Below are 27,397 nucleotides of genomic sequence, written 5' to 3'. Positions count from 1 at the left end.
GTTTTCATTTCCTGAGAAAATGGAAAACGCATTTGGTTTGTGTTTTCCACGTTCATTTTTAAGAAAATGAGAGGGTGTTTTTTAAGAAAACGAAAAACGCGGAAAAGTCATTTTCTAAAAAATGAAAAACGCGCGTTTTTCAGAAAATGAAAATGAAAATGGGACAAACCAAACGCACCCTTATTTTTTTATCCACCTTGTGTCCTCGTTTATTTTTCTTATCATATATTAGTTATAATGGTTGCAAGTTGAATCTAAAATTAATTAAGGGGGCGTTTGGTTCTTTCCTAGGAATAGGAATCGGAATGAGAATCATTGTATTGTGGAATGGGAATGAGTATGAGCATGGATATCACTCTTAAAAGCAATGTTTGGTTAGTTGCCTATTTTCTATCGGAAAAAATCAAAATTTCCTTTTTTACCCTTAAAGGAAAATAAGAGAAAAAATTAGATGTGAGAGAAAGATGAATGTGAGAGGAAAATATGATAAAAGAGAATGATGAGAGAGAAAGTGTGATGAGAAAAAAATAAAGAGAGAGAAAGTGTGATGAGAGAAAATGAGAAAAAAGTATGTGATAGGAGATGTCACGCCCCAGGTAGTCCCTGCCAGAAGAAATTTCGACAACATCTCCCCTGTACGGTGACAAACTGAAGAATTACTACATACAAAATATACCTCAGCCACACTCGGCTGGAATATATATACAAAATATAAACAACATAACACGCAGTTTAATATACTCAGTCTACCCGGCTGGACAAAAATGAAATAAACACAACCACGCAGTTTATATCATCAGCCCACTCGCTGGAACAAAATAAACACAACCACACAGTTTAATAAGCCTACCTGCCTGAACATAAACACACAGCAGCGGAAGACATAAAACGATACGAACGTAAAACCAACAACGGCACTAACAAAATACCTATCATCACAGACTTAACCCAAAATTCACATCGACTTGTTGAAAAATAAAATACACAAAATCAATATATCACACCAAATGATAACAAAACCAAAACGAAAACTATCCTCGAGTGTGATGTGGGACTGGCAGTCGGGACTCTCCAAGCACCCATGACTCATCTACCTGTTACCTGGCGAAAGAAAATCAATTTGCGAGGTGGTGAGTATTGGAACTCAGCGGGTAAGGAAATATAGTGCATGAACATAAAATACAACTAGAAAGTGAGACAAGAGTATACAGTCTCATAAAGGTAATAGCAGATAATAGAGTCAAAATAAATGCTCATGCCTGAAACCATATCCTAGGCTAGATATAGTAGGTCAGAACTGGTACTAATCTACTACAGTACTGCTCATAACTACTGAGGCAATAAGCAAGGTATATACAATTTTCCAATGACTAAACATCTACAATGAGAATATATCTCAACACAAATAAGCATATCAGCATATGTGAACAACAGCAGTAAGTAAGCAATAACAGCATATATAGACAGCAACAGCCAAAGCAAACATAATAACAACAGCGTATGCACGAATGGTCACTCCCGCCCACCTCTCTGCACCATGACCCTTGTATGTAAGGCTGTAAACAAGCCAAGCCGAGCCGAGCTTTGGGGTGTTCAAGCTTGTTTGATAAGATAATCGAGCCGAGCCGAGTCAAGCTTAAAATGAACCAAGCTTTTGAAATGAGTGTTCAAGCTTGGCTTCGTTTATTTTTTATGAGCTTGAGCTTGTTTAAAGCTTGGCTTGAGCTTGATTCGTTTAGATGTTATCAAGCTCTCAATTCGAGCTTAGCTTGAGCTTGGTTCGAGCTTGACTTGAGCTTGGTTCGAGCTTGGCTTGAGCTTGGTTTGAGCTTGGTTCGTTTAAATGTTATCAAGCTCTCAATTCAAGATTGTTTGATTGTTTGAAACTTTTAATTATTTGATTGGTTATTAAGATTGATAATTTAAATTTATTTATTTATTTTATTTTATTGTTTATTTAGCATATTGAAAAGAATTTTATTAATCAATATGGTTCGTGAACATTGTTCACGAACGTTGTTCACGAACATTGTTCACGAACGTTGTTCATGAACATTATTCAAGAATGTTGTTCACGGACATTGTTCACGAACGTTAACGAGCTGAACACATATGTGTTCAAGCTTGTTTGTTTAACTTAACGAGCTGTTCAAGTTTGTTTGTTTAATTAATCTAATGTATATTGAACGAACATAAACAAGCTCTTACCAACCCGAACACCAAGTTTGTTCACGAACGCTTGGTTCATTTACAGCCCTACCTGTATGGTCGAGAGGCCGGGTCAGTGACAGACTGTACACCACTCCAGCTACCACTCTCTCAAGTGGTCGAGGGGATAGTTGCATAGTAGCTAACTAGCTACATCTGCGACGGGGTCCCTGCTGTTGGGATCTTGACGTTCGCTAGAGGGGGGGTGAATAGCTTCCTACAACTATTAGTCGCAGCGGATACAAAAATACTAACAAACAAAAAGAAAGCTAACCCTAGAAGACAATAAACAAGAAGCAAACCCAATGACACGTTGTTTAACGTGGTTCAGAGATGATGTTCCTACTCCACGGTTGTCCGTAAGGTGGATGATCCCGATCCTTCGGTGGATTAGCCCCCGGTAAACTCCGGCTACTCAAGTAACTCCTTGTGGGTGGAGAAATCTCACCACAACACCAACCAAGACCACTTGGACACAAGAGACCTTGAGCACTTTGGTGACTACTAATTAGGCTTTAACCAAGTCTAATTTCGTCACCTTGGCCAGCCATACCAAGCTCCTTCTTATAGAGCTTGGAACAAATCAGCAACCTGATTTGCCCGTTACCAGTCGACTGGTCCATGCACCAGTCGACTGGTGCCAGCCCAACGACTCTCTCAACGGCTCTCTGCTACAGTGCATCAGTCGACTGGTCCATGCACCAGTCGACTGCTACAGTAACACTACAGTAACTGTTGCAGTAACGCTACAGTAAACCCTAAAACTAGGATTTTACTCTGAGTACAATCTCTCATGCACTCGTCCTCGCCCGACCAACCTAGACCTAGCCTTCTAGCCTCCTCCATCAGCCTCGCGTCCCTCGGATGTCTCCCCATCTTTCACGTCTTGCCTTATGGAGCTTCCTTCTGCCTTGTCTATATTGTCGGGTCTTCGTTTGCCAAGAGGCTCCTCACCTCCGGGACTTCATCCATTGCCAAGTCACACTTGGACTTACGTTGCCAAGACTACATGCTTGGACTTACACCGCCAAGACTCATTCTTGGACTTTCCTCCTTTACCAAGATCACACTTGAGCTTTCCTTGTTGTACCTATATATCCTGCACACTCACAATGCATATCAAATACAACAATAAACCTAACTTAAACCTTTGCCCAAACATCAAAACCTAGGGCACCTAGATTGCTTCAACACCTGCTGCTCGTAACTCCAGTTACCACTCTCCATGAGTGGCCGAGTGCGGCACGACAGGACAAGCGGCATCAACTCCAGCTACAACTCTCTCGAGTGGCCGAGGATGCGGCCTTGATCAACGACCCTCTCGACCATAAGGGAGAATCGGTCGTTGACATGCATGTCATGACATGATGCGCCAAATACAACAATCATCATACCAATATAAACAAAAATTAGGTATGCTACATGAAGCCAGCATGCTCAATTTAGTACATAATAAACAACAGTCAAAGCATACAAACATGACATCTAATATCTGCTATGGATTATGGACGACAACAAGAGACTGTATAGATATGAAAATGAATATCTCAAAGATCACGTGGAAATATCAAGCGCAGGAAAAATAAGAGTGAAATCAAGGTAAAATAGTCCTTATCCAAAAATAGTTCATGCACCAAGTTCAAAGAACTATAGAGTCAAAGTAAGAAGTACCCGCCTCAATAGAAAATCAAATCCAGAAATCCTCCGTCGAGACGCCCGACTTGAATCAAAGTCCTGTAACGCATAATATACAGATTTAGCTAATTACTTAAGTTAATTAGCTAAAACAAATCTCCGGCTAAAATCCAATCCATTGATTAACTAGGGTTAACTTCGTTAAACCCTAATCGCTCCACCAATCGATTAGATTATAATCTAGACCTAACCAACCTAACCTTACATCAAATTAAAAACAATTCATTCCTAACTTAACCACCAGTTAACCTAACTGCATAAGAACAACCAACTATGTAATGAATCAACCATATCCAAACAAACTCACCCAAATTCGATCGTGTTAATGCTGACCCGCAATCGGAGAAGTTTGTTGTCGGGAATTGGTGATCGGAGCTTGGTAGGGCAGCTGACCCCTATACCAGATTCCCTAAATCAGAACCCTAGCAATTCAACCCACAAACATATGCTACTAGAGTTAAATTATTACCACAATGATACACAACTTGCTCCACGACAATGGCGGCTCTGACCACAGCAATACCGAAGACCTTGAGGTAGGGCAGAAAGAAAGGTTGGCCGGAGGTGAAAAGGAACCGAACTATTGTCGCTAGGGCAGAGAAGGCAAGGCACTGCTCGGCAAAGAGGAGAAAGAAGCAAGCTCGTGGCAACACGATCAACGCTAGGGCAGAGGAGATTGGCCGGCTGCCGGCACTACTCGGTGAAGTCTGGAGTGAGCCCGAGGGTTGGTGTCACGTGGAAGAAGCAACCGGTGCTGCGACAGGGACGGTGATCGATCGGCGGCGGATCGGAAGCTAGGGCACCGACGTCGTGAGCTCAACAAGAATGAGGAAGAGGCTCGGTGAAGAGGAGATCGCCGGCTGTGTGGCCTGCGTGAGGGAGGAGGGTAGGAGGCTGTGGCTTGAGAGAGGAAGAGGCCGGCGAAGGTGAGGGCTCGGGGGTGAGGGAGGTCGCGCGGTGAAGGCTCAGGAAGAAGGAGTTGGCGTCGTGTGGGGAGTTAGGGCAAGGGAAATTCTCCCTTTTATAACTTAGGGAAGTTTGATTAAACACTAGATCTGTTTCTCAATTAACTCCCACCTCCGGGTATTCCAAACGGGCTTTTTCTTGAGCTCATAAATGCATCCCCTCAAAATACGTCGTACGTGCTCCGATTAATTCCAAAAAAATTTTTAAAAATTCCTAAAAATTCTAATAAAGTTATTTGTTTATTAAACCTTATTATTTAATTATTATTTGTTGCCGTATTTTACAGGAGAGAGCATGATGAGAGAAGATGAGAGAGAAAATATGATGTGAGAGAAAGTATGATGGGAGAGGATGAAGAAAGAGAAAATGTAATGAGAAAAAAAATGAGGAGAGAGAGTGTGATGAGAGAAATTGAGGAGAGAGAAAGTATGGTGAGAGAGAAAGTGTGATGAGAGAGAAAGTGTGATGAGAAAAAAAGAGAACAGTGAGTGTGATGGGAGAGATTGAGGAGAGAGAAAGTATGACGAGGGAGAAAGTATGATGAGAGAGAAAGAGAACAGTGAGTGTGATGGGAGAGATTGAGAAGAGAGAAAGTATGATGAAAGAGAAAGTGTGTTGAGGAAAAAAAAGGAGGGAGTGTGACAGGAGAGATTGAGGAGAGAGAAAATATGATGAGGGCAAAAATGTGATGAGAAAAAAAGAGAAAAGAGAGTGTGATGGTAGAGATTGAGGAGAGAGAAAGTATGATGAGAAAAAAAAAGAAGGAAGAGAGTGCGATAGAAGAGATTGAGGAGAGAGAAAGTATGATGAGAGAGAAAGTATAATGAGAAAAAAAGAGGAAAGAGAGTGTGATAAGAAAGATTAAGGAGGGGAAAAGTGTGTGATAAAATGATGAGAGAGAAAATATGATGAGAGTGAACAAAGAGAGAGAAGTGATATGAAAGAAAAAATAAATAAATAAATTTTGATATTTGATATTAAGGGAGAAAATTTTAGTTTTAGGTCAAGGGTATTTTTAGAATAAGGGAATATTTTGATTGATGAAAATAGGGTAATAGCTCATTGAAGGGGAGGTACATGGGAATGCGTTATTACCCAATTTCAAGGATTCATTCCCTTATTTGCATTCCTATTCCTATAATTCAAACATTAGCAATGACAATCAATGATTTTCATTCTCATTCCCCACTCCTATTCCCCTAAACCAAACGCCCCCCTAAGTTACAAAAATAATTATTAATTGAGTTATAAAACAATTATTCTGAATCATTTTAGATATATTAAACTCTTAATCGAGCTTTATTTTACTGTTTAAAACCTTTATATTATTAACATGAACTTATATAAATTTATTTTTTTTTTTAAAAAAATATTTTTTACAAATTTAATAATTTTTTTTGATAATATTAGGCTTTATTTAATATTTTTTTTTAAATAATATTATATTTATGGGAGGATATTTCAAAACTACTTTGAAAATATCTTATTTTGAGTTTTTTTTTCTTCTGGCTACATTTTACAAATTGATAGTTTAAACACAAAATATTTTAAAATTTACTTAAAATCTTTTGAATAGATATTTTAAAATTTACTTTGAAAAATTTACTTTTACAAGTTGCAATAAAAATCAATCTTTAAAAAATTATTTTACTTAATCTTTGTAAAAAATATTTTACAAATTTTATTTTAAAATTTACTTTAAAAAATATTCTTATATTTTTTTTAAATGTCTATTTTGATCTATTGAAAAGTATTTTATCATCTTGAAAATTATTTTAAACAATACTTTAAAAATTACTTTACAACTTCAAAAATTCCCTTACAAAATTTGCTTTGAATTAAAAAAGCTTTTATTTGCAACTTATTTTGAAAAATGGTGTGTGTTTTGAAAAATATTTTAAAAATATTTCTAAGCCTAAGTTGCTTAATTTCTTTGAAAATTGTTTGAAAGTTCTTTTCAAAAGTTGCTTTGAAAATTTGACTTTTAAATTTGCAAATTTATCTGGAAAAAGATTATCTTTAAATTTCTAAATCTCCCCTAATATAGGTCTTAAATTTCAAGCAATAATTTTTATTTGAACAATTTATCTTTTCCTCCCTGAAATTGACCAAATTACTTTTAGTATTCGGTAAATTTACTTAGGAATGTTTGCATGTTTTACTTCCTTTTGGTATATGTATAATTTTTTATGAATGCCAAGGAGAAGAGTAGGGGTTAAATAAAAAAAAATTAAGGAAATCTAAAAAAATTTAACCTTAAAAATGCTCAAGAGAATAAATTCAAAAATCATTAATTTCTTTGAAACATTTTCATATTGTTATTTTATTATTGTATTATTTTTCTAATTTTAACCCAAGTTTTTATTGCATCAAAATTAAGAAGATTGTTGGTATATTTGGCATCAATGATCAAACCTAAGTTTTGATGAATGATAAGTGGTTTAAAGTTAGATGTGTTGTTGATTTAACCTTATTACCGAGTGCGCAAGGTTGACTAACTTGACGGGTCAAGAGGACCCGACACCAGGCAGGAAGTCCAGTCGGGATGTGCGATTCTCGATTGGTGAAGTCTAGATTTAGAATTCTGACAGGTGGTCGGGATGTTCGATTCTTGATGGGTTGATGTCCGGATGTGCGATTTCGGCAAGAGGTCAAGATGTTTGATTCCCGATGGGCGAAGTCCGGATGTGCGATTCCGGTAGGAAGACCTAGTTGGTCACGTCAAGGAGGTAACTTGACATTTGGTAAGTGGAGGCATTTGAGGGGACAGTAGACATCGACTCAATTTAGGTCTATTTTGGAAACCTAAATTGATACCCGGATTAGATCATGATCTCGGGAAGACATAATCTAACTCATAAATCTATATATTTATCCATATATTTTTCTAACTCTATGTTGTAGAGACAAACATAGACCTTCGAATTATGCACGCGTGGCAACTGACAAATTTTGATTTCGAGTTCGGAGTCAAAAGATATAGCCTCCGGAAGATTGCTATGTTAAACCAGCAGTTGGAGGCGCCTTGCATACTTCCGGAGGCACCTTGAGCTTGTTGGAAGGCACCTTGAGCTGCTTTGAATGCGCCTTCTAGAGGATAAAACACAAAGTTGGTAGATTTTATCATCGTCGAAGATAAGGGATAAAATTTACTTGTGGAGGCACCTCGAAGGAGGTTAAAGGCGCCTTCCACCGCCTATATAAATCCTGTTTGAACAACATTCAAGACACAACTCTTCTATAAGCTTTTACGCGCCCACTTGATGTTTCGACTGCTCCAGTTCGTGTTGCTGCTCTACTATGACACTACTGTGCCTGACTACTATAGAAGAGCTATCCAACACCGAGCCTAATCCGATCATCTTCAAAGTTGTTGGGCAAAGAACGATTATTATTGTACTTAATTTCTACAGAAAACGAAAGTGTAGCATGTTACACTTGTCCTGATTTTTGTTTGTACTCATCCACTCTTCTGACGGTTCTGGAAAATGTTATTAGTAGATTACTCATCGATAGGTCCGCGGGACCTGGGTCTTGGAATATGAGTCACCGAAGGTTCCAAACTAAATAAAACTAACCGAGTTTGAGTTTTTTGTTTTGCTTTCGTGTTTCGTTTTTCTGTTGCAGACTTATTTCAAAAAGTAAAAAAGATAAGTTTTTAGAAAACCACGTGATTCAACATCCTCTTTCACGTGCGCCTCGATCCAACAGTTCATATTTCCCTCTTGGATTATAGTGTTCAAGATTAAAAATTTTAAAATCTCACAAGATATATTATATGTATTTAGGGTTTAAGATTTTAAAATTTAGGGGTTGGATTATAATGAATTTAAGCTAATAAGATTTTCTCTCTAGTGTTCAGGCTTCCCTCTTGGGTTATCGTGTTCAAGAAAAAAATTTTTAGATGCTAGATCACTGTGACACGGACCAACGCGTAGCGTTTCGTCCGCCGTGTAACAATACTCTCTCTCTCTATTTATATATATGGGCGAGACATCCAGAAATATGAGTCAAAGCCAACAAAGTCACACACAAGGAGTAAATATAAGTCATAATCGATAGAGTCGCACACGAGAAGTAAATATGAGTCAGTAGCTGATAGAGTCGCACACAATGAGTAGGGCTCTTGAACAACCCTCACAGGTCTCAACGCTCTAATGTCCACCCAGATGCCCCTATTCACTTTTAAGAATCGGGATGTCCAAACGAACATCCAGGTGCCCAAACATGTGATGGTTGCTTAGGAATATGCAAGGTAAAATATATATAAAATTTAATAAGGTATTTAAATTTATTTATTTAATTAACTTTATGCATTCACAACATAACCAAAACTCACTTACCCCTTTTGAATCCATGTCATCCACCATTCAAACAGTTACTTCATGTAAAAACAATGCTGAATTTTTATCACTTCTCATCTTTGGAAATCTGTTTATAAATGATTGAAGACAAATTCCAGTGGATTGAAGAAGAAAGAATGAAATAAACTGGGCGGGAAAGAAAAGGAAAACATATTTTTACATTCTAATTTTATGATTAATAATCTAAATATATGTGTCACAATATCGCTCCTAGCAACCATAGATGCATGAGGAACCAATAGGCGATGAGGCCTAGTCTTGCTCCAGGCCGACGCATCAGTAGCTGTTCTCCAGAAACCCTGCAAAAATGATGTGTCAGATTGAATGGAATTTCCATAATAACACAGCTTGGTAGTATGAAATAGGAGAATCTTGTAGGCGAAGTTGCATATTCTTTAGTTTCTTGATAACAAGTTTACTGGTGCTAATTAACTTACCATGAGAAGTGTCTGAAAAAGAAACAATCTGTTTGTTTTGTCAAGGAAACTAAACTCTTCAAATTTGAAGACATTTCTTGGAACTGCTATAGATCTTTGTATTTATCTGGTCTAAGCATAGTTCATAACCTTTATCTTCACTGACTTTGCTTTTTTTTCGAAAAAAAAAAAGTATAAACAAATCAGGTAGTTTAAAGTTTTAATGATGCCCTACTTGTTATGTATACTACAGTACAGGATTAGGCATAAATTTGCATCTAAAAATTGTTGCAAGATCTTGTAGGAGGATATTTGAAAAACTTAAGGAGGCAAGAAACAAACAGCATTAAACTTTAAGATTTGATTCACAACTCACCAAATACTATCAAGTCTATCTGCAATCAGCTTTCCTTGTTTTGGGATTAGACCAGAAGTGTTCAGAGACTTGAAAACATGACCTGTTCAAGACGGATAGTCACATTCAGTAATACATTTGCACCAGTGATTATGAACTCTTTTAACGATCAGAAGGTTGATGTGTGAACCTTTAGCATCAGTCTCTGCAGCGACAACAGACTGAGCAAACCCAGAATCAATATTTAGAACAAGATGGTCGTCAGAACCCTTTCGCATTGTCCTCAACTGAGCAGCAGTTGAAACTGGTAATATTGAGTTCTTTCCTAGTAACCCCTACAAAAGAAAGGTAAAGCATCGTTTATGTTACAAAGCTGTAATTTCGCCATGATTCAAGTTATCGTACAATACAAGCCATCTGATATCAGCTGGCCAATAGACCTTTTTCGATATAGATTTTCTTGTAATCTTGTATTCTCTAAACTGGGATTCATGATGACAAAGTAGGTAAGTATAACAATTTCTAATGGCAAAATGTCTAACATATTAACCAGGTTATTTACATTATATGAATCTCAATCTATGCTTAAGTTGACACTATATGAATCCACTTTAGGCTTATTATCTTCATCTTAAATGAATAAACTTAATAGGCACCTTTTACTTCAGCATCCAGAAGAATAAGCAAATATTCATTAAATGAGGCTGGGAGGCTGGAAGCACATACTCAGACAAGCATTGAAAAGTAATGTCAGTGGTCTAACTGGTCAACAGTGAAAAAAGCAGTAGTTTGCATCTCACTTATATATCTGAATATACAAACAGGTATCTCATGGTCTGATCTGAATAATGACAATAACACACCCATATCAGATTAGCTAGAGTTATACATGGCTCCTCTATCAAATTCTTCTGTTGCAATTTTTGTGGTAATATGGTTTGTTGAATCTTATGTGTAATAATTACCGGTTCTCCTAGTGTTGGGATACTCTCATGGCACTGAGATGGGTCAGAACAGTGTTCCTCATCTGTCATCCACTATATCATATAATTCCCCAGTTCAAAAATGTTTCATAAATTGAACGCTTCACTATATGGGTGACAAAATCAATAAAAAAGCTATTACTTCAATATCCAGACACACAATTATCTTGGGTCCATCATCCCCTTGAGTTCACAGATATATTAAATATATTCATGTAATATAATGTTTTTCAACTTATGCTAAATAATTAATTTTGCAATCATCTTCAGTATTAAAGAAATAAATATAGCTCATTTTGGCTCATTAATGCAATAACAGTCGCATACTACCAGGACCAGCAAGTTCCAGCATCATACACTGTATTTGTATTTTGTAGCACTAGAAGTTCACTGAGTTATTTAGAAGTTTTTGTGATGATAATCAGAAACAAGTAAAAAAGATAGAAATATCCTACCACATCTTCAATTTCGGATATCTCTGAACCCCCTTTTGATGGAGTCGCTTCAAAAATAGTACTTTCTTTTGTGCTCTCCAGCAGCAAACTTAGAGCATGAATTGAATCTTCAAGTGTTTTTACCTTATCTGATAATTCATGAACAAGATCATCTTTTGCTTGCAAATTAGCTTCAAACTCCTGCGCTCTAGATTTTAATTTTTCAGATTCCAACATTGAGGAAATAATCAATCTATCCAACATTGTTAGAAGGAGCTTGCTACTTAAAGATTTCTGGTCATGTAGTGCATCATATCCCCCTAACTTCTTTATGATTCTCTCCAAATCCTCATTCATTTCCAATAAATCATTCTTCTTTAATTCCAGTTCCTGAAAGTAGGTATTATTTTCTTCAATTGTCTTCTTTAGATGTTCAATTTCATGGACATGGGATCCAAGTACTAAATGCATATCCTCCTTCTCATGCTTCAGGATTTCCATCTTTTGTTGCATCGCATTGACTTCATCAACTATAAAAAAGAGTTTCTCAGCAGAATCTGAGAAATGAACTCCAGCATTAAGTGTTCCTGACTCGATGTAAGGAATTTCTAATTTATTTACTTTATCCATCAGCACACTTATTTGACTCTCTGATAATAATTGAGTATTCATTCCTGATTGACAATCAAATAAAAAGAATGAGAGTTGAATAGGACATTAGTAGCAGGATTCAATAGAAAAGTGGACTCAGATGAATTACCTCTGTCTAAAGCATGTTTTGTTGTCAAAAGTTCTTTGTCCCTCAACAAATCCTCTTTGGCCTGATAATTATCGATTTTAGTTTTCAAGTCATCGCATAACTCAGTCAATGCTTCAAGATCTCTCTCCAATATGGAAACTCTTTCTTCGCAGATCATCCTCTCTTCAACTGAAGTTTTAGAGATCAATTCAGCTTCATTCAGTTTGTTTTTCATGTTTTCTACTGATGTTAACCAGATGTTCTCTACATTCAATAATTGTTGAAAGTGATTCTTAATTCTATTTACTGAAAATAATAAATTATCAGACACATTTGGATAAAATTCGGCATCCTCTTCAGTTCCACCTGAAAAGGACTCCTTATGTGAGTCAGAGACAGTGTTGCCTGAAGAGTCCCGTGAATCACTCAATTCAGCAAGTTCTCGTGTGGCATCATTGCAAGCAGAGAATAATGTTGTGATCCCTTTCTGTAAAGAAACAAGTTTGTTTGCCTGAGCCTCGTTATGAGCTTCTAGTTTATGTGTCTTTGACTTCATGGTCTCACTAAGCTCAAGAAGATGAACAAATTCATTTCTAGTAACTTGCAGACCTCGCAATATACTTGCAATGTGTTTTTCTAGACCTTCGAAGAAAGTGCTAAAATAATTTTCAAGAAGCTCAGCTCGAGCATGCGACCATGCTACAATCTTAGTAATATCAGGAACATCTTCACTGTCAATTGCACTTTTTTCCTCAAACTGTACATTCCAGTTGGTTGTAAAGTCATCAGTTTCTGGTAAAGGAATCTCTTCAAATGCAGGTTCATCCTGATGAGAATTATATCCTTCAATTAGATCAAGGTTGCCAAATTTTCAGTAAAGAAGAAACAAGAGAATAACTGATATATATATTTAAACAACAGAAGGTTATGGTAAATTGAGAGAAAAGATGGATGGTATTTAACACATCAGCATATCCAACTTGAAAATCTAACAAGGTAAGAATCAACAATATCCATATTAGGTAGATTAAGTGTCGTTCGACCTTTATAAATAATACATCCTTTATTGAGTGGGTTTGTGAGTCATCTGGCCTATATAAAATGATTTCTAGATGAAATGAAATGGAGAAAAAAATCATAAGAGTATAAAAAAGAAAGTTTAATAATGAAACTGCCTAAGAGAAATATCAATAATTGAATGATAATTATTTGATGCTAAGAAAATATGAAATTTCATCTAAATATTTGTGTTTTCTTATATAAGATATTATGTCATGCATATACCTTCTTAACCCAGTTTGCACTTTTGTGCTCACATTCCCTTCCTTTGACCTCTAGGAGTCTAGGTTCACAGACTTAAAGTGGTCTTTAGAGGTTAATTTCTATTTTAGATTAGATTATGCTCAAAGATGTCTAGCTATGTTGAATTGGTTAAACCCTATTAGAAGGCTATAAAAGGAGAAGCGTTGGAGGCTTCTAAAGCTAGCAAAACAGAGTTGTTTAAACCTTATTATAAGCCTTATATTCCCTGTGTTTTCCTTCCCTTGTAATTAATCTTGAATTTCCTTGTGCGTGTAAGAGATTTATCAACCTCTAAAAGGGTTTCAAGGAGAAGAAAGATAGTGTCTTTGTCGACAGATCATAGGTGAGTAGAAGCAGACTACCGAACTAGGTCAAATCCTGTGTGTTTGTGATTGATAAGTGTGAACCTCTACTAATATCGTGCTTGTGAGATATAATCGCACAATCGCTATTCACCCCCCTTTAGCTCGGCTATCCAATCCTAACGGATATCTCAATCGTCAAGTAGACTCAGAACTTCACCTAAAATAGTCGTCTAGTCATCTGACTCCTCATCAAGGTTTAAAATTTCGACCCGTGCCGAGGTTTCGGTCCTGGACCAAAACGATACGGTTTCGGTACTGTATTGTGCCGTGCCGATATAATTTCGGTATTTTTAAATATAAAATATATTAATTAAAAACTAAAATATTTAACATAAATATTTAAAAAATAAACAAGATAAAAAAATAATCTTTTAAAAAAGGAAAAGATATGAAAATAGATAAATAAATAAAAAAAAATTTTATTATAATTTTTAAATTAAAATAAATGAAATATAAAATTAATTAGATAATTTTATTAGGGTTTAATAAAGCTTCTTTAGATTATCTCTACCATAACTAGGAGTTGATTAAAAAAATTAACCTAAGTTTAATTAAAAAAAATCTGAAGTCCGACACCACTCGCGAGCCCACACGACTTCGGTGTTGTTGCAGGGTTGCGCGACCAGTCATGGCCGCGGGGATTGCATGACTCCTTCGGCGCGACCACGTTGGTCGCGCGACCCCTCTGTAGTGACCGCAAGGTCGCACGATGCCTCCACGGCTGCAGCGGAAGGGTTATGTGACCTCTCCGCTACTGTTGCAGGGTCAAGCGACCCCTCTGCTGTGATCACGGGGTCGCGCAACACGTCGCACCTGTCATGGGTCTGGTGCCGGGGTCGTGCCGACCCCGGCACCGGTCATCGAGCAGAACGAGACGTTTTGCCCATTTCAGCACGACACTTTAAACCATGCTCCTCATTATGTTTATTTTTCTCATATATCATGATTGAGGGAGAGTTATATATCATCATCTACAAGAGGTAGGATATGAGTTGACTGAATTCATTTTCACTTCATGTTTATTTTCTTCACTATCAATATTGACAAAAGAGAAATTTGATTAGCAGTAATTGAAAGAAAGTAGGAAACATGAAATCTACAATTATCCATAAGAGCTAAAAGTATTATAACCTTTGCCACCATAAAAGTGTTATTTTTAACAAAAACCAAATAAAATGTACCTTCAAGTCTAGAAGGACATGTGTTTGCTTTGAAGCAAAGTGATTGTGCATATTCTGCATCATACTGTTCATTTTTCTGAAACCATCAGTGCTTTTGCTAGATTCTTCAGCTATTATAGATAACAGACTCTTGTCCTTTATAAACATTATCAGATGTCCAAGTTGACTATTCATCTCTGCTGAATATTTCTCCATGCTTCCATGACTTTCTAGCAACTTTTCCCTGCATTCGGCTAACTCGGCATTCAACTCAAAAATCTCTCTATCACTTTTAAATTCCAAATTGTTTCTGTCTGTTTGGAGTTGGGTAATATCCTTTTGTGCTTTTGCCAATTCATCTTCAAGTAATTTGATGGAAGCATAAGCCTCAGATAATTTGCTGACACTAAAATCAACCTCCTCTTTAAGCTTCTTCAATTCCTGCTCGACAGAAACTTTGCCAAGTTGAATTGCATTCTTTTCTTCAAAAATCAAAGAAATATAATTGTCTGTTTCAGACTTTTCTTCTTCTAATGCCTTTATAGTTTCAGTGGCACTAGATAACCTCCTAGCTTGCAGACTAGCTTCCTCTTGTAGTTTTTCAAGCTCCTCCAATGCATGGCTTTTTGCCACTTTTGATTGTTGAATGTACTCAGCAATCCAGTTTACCTTTTCCAAAGGCCCTTCAAAGACATTAACTGTAGGAACAGCAATTTTCTCTACACAACTAATTAAGTTATCTAATTTGGTGCTACTCTCATGCAAGCTCTGTTGGCTCTGGTCTCTTTCATTTTTCAGTGAAACAATAGTTGCCTCAAGTTTCTCAATATGCTGAATGTTAATTGACAAATTGTTGATCTGCTCTTGGTACTCATTAATAGTTCCATCTTTTAGCTGTAGTTCACGTTTTAGTTTCTCAATTTCAAATGTTTTGTCATCTAAGGCAGTTTTGAACCCTTCACGTTCTTGCACTAAACCCTTCCCTTTCTTCACAGCCATGGATAGTTTTTCTCTTAGCAGAGAATTTTTTTCTTCAACTCGCTCTAGTTCTTTCTGCACCGACTCTTTATCATTTTTCAATACAACTGCCTCATTTGACAACTTTGTCAGCTCATCTGATAGCCTTGTAGTGGCAGATCTTTCGAGCAAATCATCATCAAGAATCTGCTCATATAATTTCAAATCCTGATCTGTTATATACAGTATGCATTGCATCCTTTCAATTTGTTCAATTCTTGTGAGAGATGACGCCATTTTTTCACTGATCTTAATCACACATCTATCTACTGTTGGACTTATATCAACAGGAAGTTGGCAATCTAATGTATTTTCAGATAATTCTAATAATGCTTTGAGCAATTGATCTTTATCAGATGAAAGAGATGACAATCTCTGAACCATGTCATCATATTGGCACTGTAGTTCTTTGAGTTCATTATGAAGAACCTCTTTTGCTAGCTTTTCTTCCAAAAGATACATCTCGAGGCTATCAATTCCCTTATGTGCTTCTGACATTTCTGATTGTTGTGATGCCATGGCTATCTGGGCAGAACTAATTTCATTTTGCAACTTACCATTATCATCTTTTGCATGGTTGAATTCTTTCACGAACCAATCAATTTGATAATCCAGTTCTCTAGATGAAACAATTTCTGGTAGTTCAATGGAAGATACAGCATCCCTAATTTTCCTATTTTCCAAGACAATGGCATCTGCAGCAGCCTTTTGGTTAATGAACCACCTTACCCTATCAACAATCTCCAAGGAGAGAACTTCCTGTGGAGGATGTGCAAGTGACGTAATTTCTTCAATGTCCAGAAGACACTTACTCCTTTGTGAAAGGGACTCATGAAAAGAATTTACCATGATGCAGTTTGCATTCAAATCCTCAATGCTTAGCTTTGCATTTTCTAGTTCAATAGTTTTAATTTGCAACTTTTCTAAACACGTCTCAAGCTCATTTGTGTTTTGGTTCAATAACTGCTTCAGCTCGTCAAGACTAGCTTCAGTAGTATGCAAGGCCTCAGACCTCTGCTGCAACTCCTCCATACATTTTTCTAGCTCACTTGTCTTTTCTGCCAAGGATTGCTTCAATGCATCACGATGTTGGACAAGCGATTTCCCCTTTGACACTGCCATACTTAGCTTTTCTTTGATTGTCATGTACTTGTTTTCTGCCTGTTCAAGTTCTGCCTTAGTTTTGTTCGTCTCCAATTGAGCTTTCTCCAAATTCTCTTTTATTTTCTCAACCTGTTCAAGAAGTTTCTTATTCTCTTCCTCAAATTTTTTAATGCTATCCAGTACATTAGCTTCATTTCTGTTGCTTTCAAACAACTTCTCACGCGCAAAACTGAAAACCTTACCCAAATCATCATCTTGTATAGCTGCAAATGCAGGGTTGCATTCTTCTAAGGATTGCTTCAGTAGATGGATCTCTGATATGATCTTAGAATGTTTTTCTATCAGAAGAAGTGTTTTTTTCTCAACAAGAGGGAGACCATCATTCGGAGAATCTTCAGCAGATGCATGTTGGCCAACTACTGTTTCTAGGGAATCAAGCAACCTTTTGGTGACCAGGTTAATCGACTCTTCGGCAGTCCTTAACTGTGTTTCCTTGAATGCATCCAAAAAAGAAATAATGACATCATGAGAAATAGAAGATTCTGAAACTCTGGCATTGAGTTCCTCGATTTCTTGGTCTTTTGCATCCAGAGCACCATGAAGCTCTAGTATTTTACTATCAGAGTCCATTCTCTCGGTTAGAATGACTTTCAAGTCAGTTAACAATTTGGAACAATCATCAAACATAGAGTGCAAAGGTGTGGGAGATGACAATGCTCTATCGTTGCTTTCAATTGCTTCTAGACGAGGGAGACTGATGGAGTCATTATTCTTCCCAATGCCAAGTAAAGAATGCTGGTCAAGGATGTCCTGAAGACTTTGCCGAAGGCTAACAATCCCCTTGCCAAAAATTTCTCTTTCTTCCTGAGCCAAAAAAATAGCTTTCAGTTTCATCTTGGTACGAATTCAACTAAGTTCAACTAAATCACGCGGGCAGAAAAAAAAAAACCATACCTTACATTTCTGGCATTCAGCAATGGTTTCCTCTAGCCGAGCCTGAACCCTAGCAAGCTCATCGCCCCCCAATCTACTATCAGAACGCTCCCCGAATTCGATCACAGCCATAGAATCCTCCAGCGCAAGGCTCCGGGAAGACTCCGTCCTGCTAAGAATATCCGACGCATCTTCAAACGTCTCCTCCCTCCCGGATTCATCGACGGACTCCTGCATCGATCCATCTATATTTACCAGGATGCCAGTGTCGGGATCCCCTCGCATGCTCCTGGAATCCTGCGTCACGACCCCGTTAGCATCCATCCGAGCAATACAACCGATCCCAATCGCTCAAAGGTACCACCTTAACGGAAAGAGGGTGGAAAACAAAAAACAAAAAACGGAAGATCCAAAGAGAGTACCTGATCCGTTTGTCCGGGGAGATCCACAAGCACCCCGTCGCTGCTGCCGCCCTCGTCGGAGGACTGCTGGGCGTTGCTGGGCGATCCCGGATCAGGGAGCGGCCTCACCTCCTCCCCGCTGGAGCTCGCCTGCGAGCCGTTGGGCGACTTGGGGGAGGAGTCAGAATCCGAGCGATCCGGCATTACAGCCAAGAGATCTCGCCGAGCTCGAACAGGATCGGGCCTCGGGCGCTCCCGGCGAAGACGATCTCGGGACGAGAATTGGGGAGGAGAAGAGACATCGGACAAGAGGCGATGAAGCAAAGGCGTGAGATTTGTTGTGGAAGGCCGGTCGAATAGTTAGGCCGAAGTCGGCCGGTGAGTGGACCAGAGCGGTGACGACCGGGAAGATAATGGATCCATACAAAACCCGATCCGAATTGTTTTGGATCCGAAGTTGAAAACAAAATGATTTTACAAATCATAAAAGAACGCCACATTTTTTTTAAAAAAAAAACAAATAGGCACTCCTCACATTATTGCACTAAGACCATCTCCAATCATAAAATCTATTTTAGTACTTTTTCAACATCAATTTGGTATCATTTGAGCACCACAAATTTTTCCAACTCCAACTAATGCACACTATTTCCTATACTAAAAGGAATATTTTTTAGAATATTCCTTTTTCCCATCTTATAATTTATTATCAACATGTATATTAATTTGTTAAATATTTTTATTACGATAATAATTATTATTAAAATTAAAAAATTTATTGTACATGATAACTAATTTTTATGATATTATGTTTTTAGTTACAAGAAAATTAAAATTAGTATTTTGTAATTTTGTTAGAAATAATTTAATAAACATGCTAATATTTAATATTTAAAGATATTACACAATCATAAACAATTTAGATAATATTTTTTTTAAATATTTTCACAAAACAAATAACACTTCATTAATAATACAAATAACACTTCATTAACAATACATCATTATGAACCTTAATTATCAGAATTACCAAATTGTTCCCACAAATGCTCAATTAATGCATTTCTAAAGACAAAGTGAGCATTTTTATTTTTGATTCCTTCATATCTAGCAAGAAACTCTTGAAATCGGATATTGTCATCTACTGCTGTATCAACAGCTGCAGCCGACGAGACTTCACCTTGATCAACAATTGAGGTATTCATATCGCGCTCATCTTCAATTATCATATTATGCATAATAATACATGAAGTCATTATATCATGCAAAATATTTTTCTGCCAAAAATGTGAAGGTCCTACAACAATTGCAAAGCGTGATTGAAGCACTCCAAATGCTCGCTCAACATCTTTTCTACATGCCTCTTGTTTTATTGCAAACAACTTATTCTTTGTACCGCGTGGATCTTGAATTGTTTGAACAAGTGTAGACCATTTTGGGTATATACCATCAGCTAAATAGTAACCCATGTTGTACTCTTTTCCTTGAATGACATAACGAGCAGGGGGAGCAATACCTTGAGCAAGGTTAGAAAAAAGATGAGAAGACTCCAAAACATTAATGTCATTGTTAGATCCAAGAAAATCGAAATATGCATGTCATATCCAAAGATCATAATCAGCTACAACTTCTAGAATAATTGTTGGCTTTCCACTACGACCAGAATATTGCCCAACCCATGCTGTTGGGCAATTTTTCCACCTCCAATGCATGCAATCTAGACTACCCAACATACCAGGAAAACCACGCTGCTCACTAATATGAAGAAGTCTAGCAACATCATTAGCATTGGGTGATCGCAGGTATTGTCCTCCAAATACTTCAACAACAGCACGACAAAATCTTTTCACACTTTCTATGACAGTTGATTCTCCTATTTTGATGTACTCATCAGTAGCGTCTGCCGGTACACCATATGCTAATATTCGAAATGCAGCTGTCATTTTTTGTAAACCTGACAAACCAAGTTTTCCAACTCCGTCTCTTTTCTGCACAAAATAATTATCATGATTACTAACCTCGTTAAAAATACGCATAAATAAATTTCTTCCCATCCGGAATCTTCTTCGAAACATTGCAGCATTATATGTAGGATTTTCGGCAAAGTAATCATTGAATAGATTACGATCAGCAGTTTCTCTATTACGATTGATCACTATGTGACCAGGAATAGATCCTTGATGTTTGCCTTTGTTGCTTTCTTCACTTAGATGTTTCAAAAATGACCTGATTGTTTCGGTAGATCGCTTGAGTGATAAGCCTTCTGTGTGCTTCAAATATATCATCATCTTCAGAGCTTGAGTATGATAAATTTGATGTACCTTCATATCTAGCACTCATTTTTTGAGATGAAGAATGTGATTGAATTGTTTTCAGTTATGGTACGTGATCCGGTGGTAAGAGCCCGGGACCCCCTAACGAGGGGTCAACGCCACGTGGAGGTCAAATGGCCAAGTAGCCCGCCGGAGAAGGGTGAGCCGACCGGACTTGGAAGAAATGGATAAGGCCGATCGGCTGACCAATGGACATTCGGTAGTAAAAGGCGCCCTGACCGGGTTGGGGTTCCGACGCTCAATGAAACAATGTCTCAGAGCCGAGAGGAAGTCACTCGCCGGGAAGTCTCCCCGGCATCTCAGCACAAGTGACAGGCGAGATGTGAGGGTCGTGTCGTCCGGCCGACGCAGGGGATGAAGGCCGTCCAGACGATGTTCTCCGTCCGGCCGGCCGGACGTACGTCCCGGCCGGCGGTAAATGAGAACAGGAACATCTCCTGATAGCCGTCAAGTCACATGACTAAGCCATATTCCTAGTCTGACAACGGTATGTCTTGTTGTCCCATCGAAGGCGCGATGGGACTGTTGCAGTATGGCGTCAGGTAAGTTTTCTGACAGGCACACACCGAGGCATGGGCTGCGGATACGCCCGCGCCTCGATAGGCGTGTAGGAGCTCTTTCATCTTCCTATATAAAGAACCGTAGACTTCGCCGGAGGTACGCATTCTACAAGCTTGGGAGCTCCTTTTTCCACTACTTACCTGACTTGAGCGTCGGAGGGTCGCCGCCGGGAACCCCTTCCCGGCCCGACTTCTGTGCAGGATTGCCGGAGCTCCGGAGCTCCGGAGGCCTGTGCCATCGACTAGGAGAGCGCCGCGTGCCCAGCGTCCCTTGGTTCGGCGATTCGGACAGGATCAATTTGGCGCCGTCTGTGGGAACGCTCCTGCATCCGATCGGAAACAATGGACGAGGCTGGACGACAACACGCGGTGACACTTTCGACTGAGGAACTCGACGCTCTGATCGAGATAAGGGCCGCCAAGCTTGTGGAGCAAAAACAGAAGGCATCAGCCGAGCGGCCGGAGCAGCAAGCAACTTCAGCGTCTGGCGGCCGAGCGGAAGCACCACCTGCCACCGTCGCATTTCATCGGGCTCTGTTCCGCACCCCTGAAGCCGTGGCAGCCCACCGGGATAGGGGATCTTCTTCGGATGAAATGCCTAGACGAGATAACAGAAAGGGGAAAGCCCCCCGAGCGGACGTATCGCCCGAGCGGATCAATCGCCAATTTTCGGAGGCTATCCTACGAGACCCTCTGCCAAAGCACTACGCGCCTCCGACGATCGGCGAGTACAATGGAACAACCGACCCGGATGATCATCTGGGTAAGTTCGATAACACAGCTACTCTCCATCAATACACAGATGGAGTAAAGTGCCGAGTTTTTCTTACCACTCTCTCGCGCTCAGCTGGCTCGTAGAGATCGGATCCATCACAAGCTTCAAAGATTTCCGAACGGCCTTCCTCCACCATTTTGCAAGCAGTCGACGCTACCAGAAAACGAGCGTGAGCCTGTTCGCCATCAAGCAAGAAGCCCGTGAATCGCTTCGAGCTTACATCCAGCGGTTCAACCAAGTGGCGATGGACATCCCAACGGCCACCTCGGAAACTATGATGAATGCCTTCACACAAGGCCTAGTGGATGGAGATTTCTTCCGATCGCTCATCCGAAAGCCGCCCCGGGATTATGATCACATGCTACACCGGGCTAACGAGTACATCAACGTGGAAGAAGCGCAAGCGGCCAGGAAAAAAGAAATTCCAGCCGAGCGGCCCCCTCCGTCCGAGCGGAAACAACATGCCGCTCATCAGCCGCCCAGAGGACCGAGGGCCGAAGCAATCAGAGCCCACCATGTCCGATCCCACGTGCAAGAGGTAGCTGCCGCTCGGCCAAAGCCAAAGAAGAAATGAACCCCGATGTTCTGCTCCTTCCACCGAACGGATACGCACAACACAAGGGATTGTCGAAGTCTTCCCTTCGTGTCTCATCCTGTACCCCGAAATGCCGGACGACGGTCTCCCTCAGTCGACAGGCGACAGAGAATTCATGAAGCCGATAGAACGCGAGCTGGTAGGCCACAGCAACCAACTCCCGATCGGCATCGTTCTCCAAGGCAGGAGAATCGCCGAGCGTCCAGGGAACGGTCTCGACCGTCCGCTCGGGAAGAGGAAAACAGAAGCAATACTTCTCGAGGCGAGATCAACGTTATTGCTGGCGGGCCGACCGGAGGAGACTCCAATCGAGCCAGAAAGGCGAGCGTCCGGCAGCTCCAAATCCATGCCGTTGGCTGCAACCAAGAACGGGCGAGCGGACCGGAAATCAGTTTCGGGCCAGGGGACTTGGAAGGAGTTGAAGTACCCCACGACGATGCTCTGCTCATCAAAGCGGTAATAGGCAATTACACAATTCACCGCGTATTTGTTGACACAGGGAGCTCAGTCAACATCTTATTCAAGAAGGCATTCGATCAGCTGCAAATTGATCGAGCCGAGCTGTTACCCATGACAACGCCGCTCTACGGGTTTACGGGTAACGAAGTTCAGCCGGTCGGACAGATCCGGCTGGCTACCTCATTGGGAGAAGAGCCGCTCAGAAGGACAAGGACAACAAACTTTGTGGTGGTCGACTTGTTGGAGTGTATACTAAAAGCCTAGCTTTTGGTATAAACATTTATCTAGAAATAAGAATCACATTGGTCAAATGTCTACATTTATGATAAATGTAGTTGTTCAATTAATTTATATTGTAGATGACATGGTGTGTGGTGTCACACACAGAAGATCATGTTATCAGTACCTTATAAATTATAAACAGTAGCTCACGACCATGATGGAAAGGAACAAACCATTGGAAGGTCGTAGTGTAATTAGGTATTAGTTTATCTTGACTATATAATTACACTAGTACACTCAGAGTGTATTGAGTAGGACCATTTGAGGTCGTTTCTTTTATACTGACTTTATAAAGAAACAAAGACCTCGGTTATTATGGAAGTGTGTGCTCTTAATCCTAATGTAATAACAAGCACATATATTTGAGATTTATTTCTTTAATTTATCAATGGGTGAGATTTAGTTCGTTGAATCAATAAACCCGATAAGTTGGGAAATGGTATCACTTATAGTGTGTGTTGTTGATTATAGAAGGAAACTGTGTCCTAGAGATACTAGGTTGATAATGTCCTCAAGAGGAGCTCATAAAGATTGTCATGTTAAACCCTGCAGTGGACTTAGTCCGACATGATAATAAGGTTGAGTGGTACTACTCTTGGACTTAGATATTAATTAAATGAGTTGTCGTAACTCACTTAATTAGTGGACATTCGATATCTTAAACACAGGAGACTAACACACTCATAATAAGAAGGAGCCCAAAAATGTAATTTGGGATTGGTGCGGTAGTTCAATGATAATTCTCTAGTGGAATGAATTATCATTGATAAAATTAAGTTGTGTGTTCGGGGCGAACACGGGATGCTTAATTTTATCAGGAGACCAAAACCAATTCCTCCTCTCGGTCCCTATCGTAGCCTCTTATTTGTAGAAGTTCTATACCCACCTATACCCACCTTCTATACCCACTAATAAGGGGTCGGCCAAGCTAGCTTGGGAACCAAGCTAGGGCCTGCTATTGGGTGGCCGGCCTAGCTTGAACCCAAGCTAGTGGGGCCGCCAAATTAAATTAAAAGGGATTTTAATTTTAGTTTTATTATGTGGAAGAAATAATTTTTAAAGAGAATTAAAATTAAAATCTCTCTCTTGTAAAAGATCTACAAAGATTAAAGAAAGAGATTAGATCTCTTTCCTTATTTGTAGATTGATGAGTTATTTTATTTTCTCTTTAAAAATTATCCACATGTTGATAAAATTAAAATTATAGAAATTTCCTTTATCAACCATGAAGAGATTTTAAAGAGAAATTTTATTTTTTAAAATTTTCCGAAACAAATTAGGAAGTTTTAATTTGTTGATTAAAACTTGTCTAATTTATTTCCTCTAGAAGTGGCCATTAGAGATTAAATTGGGAAATTTTATTTAATTTTTCTCAATTAAATCATGTCAAGGAAATTAAGGAAATTTTATTGTAATTAAATTTCCTAATTTGCCTAGGCCAAGGAATATAAAAGAAGGGGTGAGGGTGCCTTCATGGGTGAACCTCTATTATTATTCTCCCTCCTTTTTCCTTGGTATGGTGGCCGGCCCTTCTCTTTCTCTCCTCTCCTCTTGATGGCCGAAACCTATCTTCTTGGTGGAGCTTTTGTTGGTGGCCGGATCAAGGAAGGAGAAGAAGGAGAGAAAGCAAGTCTCGTCTCTAGCATCCCTTGGAGCACTGGTGGTGGCCGAAATTCTTCATGCTTGAAGAAAGTTATTTTGGCCGGCCATCTTCTTCTTTTCTTCCTCTTTGTGGTGGCCGAAACTTATATCTTGCTTGGAGCTCTTGTGGTGGCCGGATACTACTTGGAGAAGAAGAAGAAGAAGGAGAGGAAGCTAGCATCTCTTGGAGCTTGGTTGGTGTTTTGATTTTCTTCCTTGGTGAAGCTTCCTTGTTGTGGCCGAACCTAGCTAGGAGGAGAAGAAGGTGGTTGGTGGTTTCTCATCTTGGTAGATCGTTGCCCACACAACGTCCGAGGTTAGAAGAGGAATACGGTAGAAGATCAAGAGGTCTTTCTAAAAGGTATAACTAGTAGTTTTTCCTTTTCCGCATCATACTAGTTATTTATGGAAATAATACCAAATACAAGAGGCTTACGTTCTAGAATTTCGAATATGTTTTTCGATGTTGTGTTCTTTTGTTTTTTCTTTTCCTTGTGATTTGATTGTTCTCTTTGGTTAACCTAAAGTTATTTTAGGAAATTAAATATTAGCTTTCTATAAAAGGTTTTGTCTAGTCGGTGGTGGTTGCTCCCATATCCAAGAAGGTCATGTGCCTCGCCACGTAAGTACTGGGAACCAATTATGGAAATTAATATTTAATGGAATTAATAACTTAAGGAGACTTGGGTCGAACGTGTTAAGTTCCGCAGGAGATCCAAGTCAAAACCTAAAAGAACAAATAGATTAAGTTTTGGATCAAACGTGTTAAGTTCCGCAGGCGATCCAAAATTTAATTTAAAAGAACACATGGTAGCTAGGAAAAGGTTCAGACCTTTGTACAAAATTTTTGTACAGTGGAACCTATAGGTTTTCCGAGTAGCAACCAACACGACTCTCCCTCGTCCTACAACGTCATTCTAGGACGACCGGCGCTCAGCGAATTCCGAGCGGTCGTCTCAACCTTCCATCAGAAGATCAAATTCCCTGTGGAGGATAAGGTGGGAGAAGTACGAGGAGATCAGCTAGCAGCTCGGCGATGTTACATAGAGATAGTCCGAGCAGAAGCCAATTCCGCTCGGAAGGCGCCCCGGATCGAGGTGAACGCCATCATCGAAAAGCCACCCTCTTTAATTTATGAAGAAAAAGAGGAAGTGCAGATTCACCCATCCCGATCGGAAGCCACAACCTTCATTGCGTCCGATCTGGAGGAGAAGCAGAAAGAAGAGCTGATCCAATGCCTCCGAAGAAATCATGATGTCTTCGTCTGGTCGACACATGAGCTGCCCGGAATTTCGCCGAACATAGCGCAACACGAGTTACATGTCCGGCCGGACGCTCGGCCGGTAAAGCAAAGAAAAAGATATTTCAGCACCGAGCGGAACGTCATCATCCGGGCGGAGGTGGAGAAGCTCCTGGAAGCCGGCCATATACGCGAGGTTCAATTCCCAAGCTGGTTGGCTAACGTAGTATTGGTCTCCAAGCCGGGCAACAAATGGAGAGTGTGCATAGATTTCCGGGATCTCAACAAAGCTTGCCCGAAAGATTTTTATCCTCTGCCCCGGATAGACCAGCTGGTGGACTCTACGGCCGGCTGCGAATTAATCTGTATGCTCGACGCCTACCAGGGCTATCACCAAGTGCCGCTCGCCCGTGAAGATCAAGAAAAGGTCAGCTTCGTGACGGCCGACGGCACTTATTGTTATAATGTAATGCCGTTCGGATTAAAGAATGCGGGGGCCACATATCAGCGCTTGATGAATAAAGTGTTCAGAGAGCAGATCGGAAGGAATCTAGAAGTTTATGTGGACGACATTCTCATTAAGTCCGTCCGAGCGGTCGATCTCTTCGAAGACATGGAGGAAACCTTCCGAATGCTGCGCAAATATGGAGTCAAGCTAAATCCCCAGAAGTGCCTGTTCGGAGCAAAAGGAGGGCGATTTCTGGGGTACATAGTGACCGAGCGGGGAATCGAAGTAAATCCCAGCAAGGTGAAAGCTCTACAGGATATGCCGCCTCCAAGAAATACAAGGGAAGTGCAGCGTTTGACCGGTCGGATCACCGCTCTGTCCAGGTTCATCTCCAAAACCGCCGACCGGAGCCTTCCTTTTTTCAAGATCTTACACAAAGCTACAAAATTTCACTGGGACGAAGAATGCGATCGGGTGTTCAAAGAATTGAAGACATATCTTAATTCTCTGCCTGTACTTGCCAAGCCGATCGGGGGTGAGTCACTTTATATTTATCTGTCTTCAACTGAGCATGCTGTAGGCTCAGCACTGGTGAGGTCGAGCGGCGATGAGCAGCCGGTGT

The 27,397-nt window shown here is 39.7% G+C and overlaps 2 protein-coding genes across 2 annotated transcripts; both read right to left on the bottom strand.

The window, feature by feature from the left end:
• Positions 1 to 9,257: 9,257 nt before the first annotated feature.
• Positions 9,258 to 18,791, bottom strand: LOC121985437 (putative leucine-rich repeat-containing protein DDB_G0290503). The gene is made up of 8 exons (XM_042538896.1): positions 18,464 to 18,791; positions 18,063 to 18,338; positions 15,009 to 17,972; positions 12,182 to 12,986; positions 11,443 to 12,095; positions 10,195 to 10,339; positions 10,026 to 10,107; positions 9,258 to 9,532 (listed from the first exon to the last, which is right to left on the bottom strand). The coding sequence occupies exons 1-8, from the start codon at positions 18,644 to 18,646 to the stop codon at positions 9,430 to 9,432; spliced, it is 5,211 nt and encodes a 1,736-aa protein (XP_042394830.1). The 5' UTR covers positions 18,647 to 18,791; the 3' UTR covers positions 9,258 to 9,429.
• Positions 18,792 to 19,455: 664 nt separating this feature from the next.
• LOC121986940 lies at positions 19,456 to 20,730 on the bottom strand. Its single transcript, XM_042540865.1, has 2 exons — positions 20,178 to 20,730; positions 19,456 to 19,958 (listed from the first exon to the last, which is right to left on the bottom strand). Exons 1-2 carry the CDS (start codon positions 20,728 to 20,730, stop codon positions 19,456 to 19,458), a joined length of 1,056 nt encoding a protein of 351 aa, XP_042396799.1.
• Between the last annotated feature and the right edge of the window lie 6,667 nt (positions 20,731 to 27,397).

The sequence above is a fragment of the Zingiber officinale genome, chromosome 5B, assembly GCF_018446385.1.
Source record: "Zingiber officinale cultivar Zhangliang chromosome 5B, Zo_v1.1, whole genome shotgun sequence".
In the NCBI taxonomy this organism is placed as follows: Eukaryota; Viridiplantae; Streptophyta; class Magnoliopsida; order Zingiberales; family Zingiberaceae; genus Zingiber; species Zingiber officinale.
The sequence above is the reverse complement of the archived record's forward strand: the minus strand, read 5'-3'. Positions and strand labels throughout refer to the sequence as shown.